This window comes from Acanthisitta chloris, unplaced genomic scaffold (genome assembly GCF_000695815.1).
Source record: "Acanthisitta chloris isolate BGI_N310 unplaced genomic scaffold, ASM69581v1 scaffold24248, whole genome shotgun sequence".
In the NCBI taxonomy this organism is placed as follows: domain Eukaryota; kingdom Metazoa; phylum Chordata; class Aves; order Passeriformes; family Acanthisittidae; genus Acanthisitta; species Acanthisitta chloris.
This window is the reverse complement of record NW_008686806.1, coordinates 29,906-36,275: the sequence shown is the minus strand read 5'-3', so window position 1 is coordinate 36,275 and position 6,370 is coordinate 29,906. Positions and strand designations below refer to the sequence as shown.

Genomic DNA, 6,370 nt, shown 5'->3' with positions numbered 1-6,370 from the left:
CTCGGGCCTGGGCGCGGGTCGGGCCCCGGCGCTTGGCCGCAGCAGCTCCCGGTTAGCTGCTCTTCCCGCCTGGACGTTGAGGAGGATCTTTCTGGTCTGGGAGAGGGTCCTTGTTGGCTGAGTTTTGTATTGAGATGTGCCTAGACAATTTAAGTTTCAGTGGAAATAAAAACACTTGTAACCGTAAATTGACTAGGAGTACTTATATTTCTATGGTAATATAGAGAAGCAGTTTGTAATTTAAAGCGTTTTCTGACTGAGCTCCTCATAGCACGTTACCTAGTATTAAACTCACCGGTGTCAACCACGTGAGTTAGTCAGGTATTGCTGTCATCTTGAAATGTACATGGGAAGAATCGACCAGCACTTTTACGTTGTGTGGTGTTTCTTCAACTCTGGCCTGCAGAAGCAGACCTGTGGAGGCTGTGAAGTTTGAGACACTGGCAGCTCAGCTAGCACTGCGTAGGCAAGGGGTGTGGAGGCCGAAAGGTTTGCCCTTGGAAAAGAATTTCTCACTGCCTTTTGCTGCTGGGAGCAGCTCAGGTGCTTAAGCATGAGAAAGCTAGTGGGAGGTCTGCAGGTGGCAACTGTTGACAGGTTGCTGTTACCAGCCATAGAGGAAGGAACCTAACCTTAGTTAACTTGACAGAGGATGATGAGTGAAAGCAGGTTGTGCTCTGAAAAGTTGGAGAAACTACTTGAACTTATCCATCGCATAGACTGTAATTATCTTTGTGTCTCTGTGCTAAACCCAAGGGGACACCTTAGGAAATGGTAGGCTATGTCTTGCTCTAGCTTTCATGGCAGTTTCAGACTGGAGATGGTCTTCTGACACCTCGTGGGGGTTGTGTTCTGACTGTGCTTTTTCCTTGAGTGTTGGCTGCTTGGCATGTTATCCAGGCTGTGTCAGAATCTCATGCTTCTCTAAGAAGCTGAATTAGTCTCGTGCTTTTAAGTATGAATTTCAGCATAGGTGTTGAGGATTGTGTGAGTCCAGTCATGGGTATGCTTTCACTGCTTCCCTTCCACACAGAAAAAAGCCACCTTCAGAAACAGTGTTTGCTTTCTTGGCTTTTCATCAAGTAGAGGTGTGAGTATAAATTAATAGAAATATGTTTGTAGTGAGTTTTAGTAAGGAATAAGTTGCTGCCTTGGAGAACTTCTGTTGTTTCAAATGTTGCTGAATCCCATTGAGAGGAAACAGAAACCCAGTGCAGTGTTAGGAGCAAAAGAATTTTTCCCAGTGTAAAAAATTCCAAAATATATGTGTAACATGAAGGTTTTTTTGTCTAGATTTACCCTTGTAAGATTGCCACCACCTGTTTAAATGTTAAATGTGTTGAGTCAGTGGTGGGTTTTTTGCTTGTTTAAGTTTCTTCAGCATAAACTTCATGTACCTTAAAGTTGCAGTCTCTGTTTAGACCTCTGTGAAGCCTCAAGGGAGCAAAAGTATTTAGTTGAAAGGAAGAGCAACTTTGGTCTTGTATTTGGCACTGCAGGAGTCCAAGTGCTGTGACAGTTGTTCTAGCACCCCTCTGTGGAAGCAGGTGGCATTCACAGACAAATAGGGGACAGAGAAGTTGCAGATTTTATATTTTTTTATTAGAGTTAGCTGCTTTCAGTACTGATGTATTTGAAATGTTGAATTTAGGAGTGCCAGTTGCTCCAAGTCCTTTCTAGCCATAGCTTCAGTGAGTATTACAGATGTTTCCATGGGACAGTTCCAGTGTTTTCCAGTCAGAGACCAGGGCAGATGACTCTGAAAACTTGTACCAAAATGGCTTGTGTGGAGTCTGATTCTCAGGTATGTGACCAGCACTAAGGTCTCTCGAATTTCAGTGACTGACTTTGACAAGTAATGTTGTTTTTTATTGTGTATAGTAGCCCCACAGTTACTACTTAAATGAGTCTGGGCACATGGTAGAAAGAATAGAGTAGCATCTTTATATTAATTCTTTGTCCTCTTCTCTTGTAGGAGAACCACATCCATGACAAGCTGGTATCTCTTAGGTTGCTTCAGAAAGATTTTGTGCCTTTTCTGCTAAATTTTTTAAGGGAGCAGACCAGCCAGATCCTGACTAATGGACCCTCTACTCCTGCTAAAACTCCTAGTTCCAAGGCCCATGGGAGCCAAAGGACAGGATCAGAAAGGAGGGCAGGCCATGCAACCAGCAGCCGAGTGCAGCTCTTTTCCCAAAGGTCTTCAGTGTCCACCTGCCCCACAGATACCAGCTTTTCTCCTGCTTCATCATCCAGTGGTTCCTCTTCCTTTTCTGGGTCAAACCTGTCTAACCCTTGTGGCGACTTCTCTAGCATGGTCTCCAGCAGCAGCCCAAGCTTTGAGTACAGCCCTGTGCTTAACCACAGCGAGAAGCGTTCATCTCAGAGGGCCAGCCTGGGGAGCTTCCTTACAGCCATGCCCGAAGCCCTGCCAGCGAGACGAGGCCGAAGAAAAGGCAACAGCTCCGTTGCGGCTTCTGGCCGTCAGGTAGCTCGGGACCTGGGGCGTTCCATTGCTGAAGAGGAGGATGTAAAGAACGACAGTGTATTGTGGACTGGAGGGAGAAGGAGGCGAAGTGAAGTGCCTCTTGTTTCTGCCAGATCCCCACCTGGCCAGCTGAACCTTAACAACTTGGAGGAGTTTCCACCCATGGGTGCTGCCCCTGGCTGGACAAAGTAAGAGCAAGTCTGCCTCGCTTTCTTGTTTGGATTGTGCTGCAGGTTACTGGTTCTTGACTAGCTTATCATGTTGTGCCATGTCCAGCTGCAGAAGGTGCTGTCATGTACAATTCCTGGCTTCTGGGCTCCTTGGTCAGAACTGCTTCGTTACAGTTGCCATGTAGGAAGGGGAACATTGCTTCGACATGTAGTCAGATTTCCACTCTGTGAACTCCCCCAAGACCACTTCAGCCGCTCACTTTTGTTGCTTACAGCGCAGTCCAGTTGATACAAAGCTGAGCACATCTTTGTCCTTGCATGTTCTAACAGTGTCAGCGTTATCTTGGCTCTTCATGTTCCTCATTGAACACAATAGCTGTTGTTAAGGAAGAGAAGGCCTGGAAGGCTCCCCAGCTTTACTGGTGCTAGCAAAAAAGCTTTTGGTTTGACATTCTATGACTTCTGGTAGCAGATGTTAGTGTGCAGCTTCGTTTGTGCTGTGTGATCATGGACAAAATAGCTAGCTGTGTGCTCTTTGGTCTGCAGCAAGCCCTGGTCTCCTTGGTGACTTTGGCTTAGCTTCTGGGTAGCTGTTTGTGTTGTGGTTGCCTTGGTCCTCCTCTCTTGTACTCTTCAAAGTCCTCATTACCAAATAAAAGGCTTTCATGTCAGCCTGTTTGCTCCATATATCAGTCATTGGTCTCTGAAAGTGGGACTTTCTGGACATGCAAAGTTCAAGCTGAAAATTACTAGCAGTGTGAGTCATTTTCATTATGCCTTTTACTACTTTGCAGATCCTCTTTCTGAAGGACAAATCTAGGTAGTTTATGCAGGAAGGATGGGTTTCCCTAAACTTTAAGGGCCTATTATAACTTGGGAGCCTGGACTCTTACTGATAGACAATGGCAGATTGTTTGCTTTTGGTTTTATTTTTTGTTTTTGTTTTTCTTCTCCTGGTTATGTTAGAAACTAATTTGCTGTCAGTTTCTTACTAAAATGGAGCATATCCTGTTCTCTCAAATTGGGAATGTTTGGAAGGGTTGTATGGCACCGTGTTATCTGTTAGGTGGCTTGATGTTTGATAATTAATTTTGCAGCAGGGTCAGCAGGCTGGTTTTAGCAGTCTGTAGGTCCATGACTCTTTATTCAGTGACTAGAATAAAATCAGAAACTGTGTGTACAGTTTAGACCTTCAGTATTCTAACTCCATATTCATTTTATTTTAGCATTAGAGTTGCATCTGTATCTGTCTTGAGACCTATTTTTTTTTTATTTAGTCTGATTTTAGTGGAATTGTTTCTCACTTTTTCAGCAAAAGCAAACCGTCAAGGCGAATCAACCCAACTCCTGTAAGTGCTGAGCGTCCCCTCTCAAAGCCAAAGACATGCTTCACTTCCACGCCCGTCAGCCAGTCTCCAGCTGCTCGGTTGTCATCTGGGTCAAGCCTTGAGGCCTTTACTACTGTCCAGGAAGGAAACCTCACGTCTGTGATATGCAACAGCCTTCAAGAGGAGAGAGAGATGCTGAAGAAAGAACGGTACAGTCTGAGCAGAGTGGTGATTGGCTTGTATTGATTCTTAATTCCCTTGTCTTAAGCTGGTGCTGAGATCAAAGTGAAAAAAGAAGAATATTCGAAATAGATGTGGTGACCTTAAACTATAATTTGCCTAAAGCCAAGTGCAACTCTGGCATCAGACTAGAATATTAATGCAGCTAGCTCATATTTGTCATTTTAGAGGAGTGCTGACTCTGGAACAATGACCCTCACGTCAGATGTTTAGTCAGTCCTCACTGCTTTTGTGAGATTTCTTCTTTATAGACTTGCATGTGTGGCTCTCTCCTGTGCAAATACCTTCTATCTTCCTGAGATTGCACAGGCAAAGTGAGTGGGTTTGAGCTGGTACAATTAGGCTGTGTTTGAAGATTGCACCAAGACATGTTAGTTTGAAGAAAATGAGTTAATGATGCAAATGTGGAGAAAGTGTTAATGATTTTGCAAGGTAGACAGACTAACAGAAGCTTGCAGTCAGTGAAAACAGGACATGGGTAGTCTGAGATTCTGTTTTAAAAGTTACTACTGCAGTTATCTGTTGAAAATTGGTGAGGTGAATTCTAGCTTCTAATTTTGTCTCTGCTGTTCAATTAGTGTGTGACTTTCATAGTCTGTAAAATGATATTGCTTTTAGTCTGTGAAAATTGATACTTCAGGAAAAAAAGCCAAGCACAGTGCTAGAGAAACTGTTGTTTATAACTGCTGACAAAACTGTTGCTGGTTTTTGTAGACTTTGTTCTTGAGAAAACTCCTCAGTACACATGGGTGGAATTCTTTTCCTGCTAAGCCTTGCAGTTCATTTCAGTGGGACCAGAACTGGCTGCAACACATCCAGTAGAGTCTCCTGAGTTACTGTTTGTACTGGGCCTGTAGCAGAACTGCTCAGGATTCAAACCTGCCTCTCTGCACTTAAGCGAAGCACCTATTCCAGTCTGAATTCTACCTGAAGTGTCCCAATAATCTGTGTAAACTAAAGTCAGTGAAGTAGCAGTCTGTGGTGGGCTGGGTCTTGCCTATGAGGTGATCTCATCTGACCCATCACGCTTGAAATCTGGTAGCTGTTGTTGTGTCCTCAGTAGTGGTGATGAAGTGAGGTACGAAACTAAGAGGCTCCACCCAATTGGATCACTTTGAGCAAGGGCAAAAGGTGAAATTCAAGTTGTGGTAGATGGTAACACTGAGGCAGAAGTGAAGCAGAGTCTACCTACGTTACTGGAGTCTTACTTTGGCGTTCATCATTGTAGCAGTTCCACTTGAAATAGGCTGATAGAAAAAGTTCTTTGCTGCGTGTAAAAATGTTTCCATCTTCCCCACAGCCTTTTAAAGTGACTTAAAGGTTTTACTTTTGAGGCAGTGTGGTAAGACGTAGTGTGGTTTTCCAAGTGTAGATGTTTCATTGGGGTCTTTAACAATCATTTGATATTGCTGTTACTGGCTTGTTTCCTACTTCCCATGTGTCTTACGTGTACTGCTCTGGTGCTGCATTTTGGATGACTTTTCTAGGTATAATTTTTTACAATGTCTGTGTATTAGAGTGATCACTGCTGATTTAGAATCCAGCAATTAGTTTGTACCTTCTGTCATTTAACTTGCCAGTATGGGACTTCATCAGCTGTTGCATTGGCTTTCCACTTAGTGGTATTGGGTCTTCTCAGAGTGTCATTAACTTACAAATATATCTGAAGATATGGATGTGAACCTTATTTTCTTAGATTTTCTAAAATGCCTGACTGTCAGAAGTTGTACATGCTAAAACATTTTTAGGACCTGGTCTGTAACAGATTCCCTGTCCTTAACAAGTATCAGGTCAGATGAGAAGTAGTAACATAGGTTAGTTGGTTAATTTTCAAAGTGCCACGCTATTTTAACAGAGTTGGAATTTGAATGTGATTTTTTAGAGTCTTTTGGTTGTTAACCCCAAGACCTTTTCTCATTAAGAGAAAGATAACTTAAATTACTATCGTGCTAAAAGCTGCTTTAGACATGATTGCAGGATTTCCTTCATGCTAGACTGCAAGATAAAGACCCCTTCTGTCTGCATGGCTGTTGTGAATCATCTTCAGTCACATAATGTGTTGCTGCTCTTAAATTTCAGATGCAAACTGCTGCACCAGGCATCTTCTGCAGGGATAACTTTTGATCCTGGTACTCCAACTAAGC

The 6,370-nt window shown here is 43.3% G+C and overlaps 1 protein-coding gene across 1 annotated transcript in view; it reads left to right on the top strand.

The window, feature by feature from the left end:
• Nucleotides 1-1,777: 1,777 nt before the first annotated feature.
• CDAN1 (codanin 1) overlaps nucleotides 1,778-6,370 on the top strand; it is a 27,739-nt gene continuing 23,146 nt past the window's right edge. The window contains 5 exon segments of the mRNA XM_009080345.1: nucleotides 1,778-1,804; nucleotides 1,976-2,676; nucleotides 3,971-4,195; nucleotides 6,306-6,368; nucleotide 6,370. The exon segment at nucleotide 6,370 is cut by the window's right edge and continues 112 nt beyond it. Coding sequence (XP_009078593.1) covers nucleotides 1,778-1,804; nucleotides 1,976-2,676; nucleotides 3,971-4,195; nucleotides 6,306-6,368; nucleotide 6,370 — 1,017 coding nt within the window.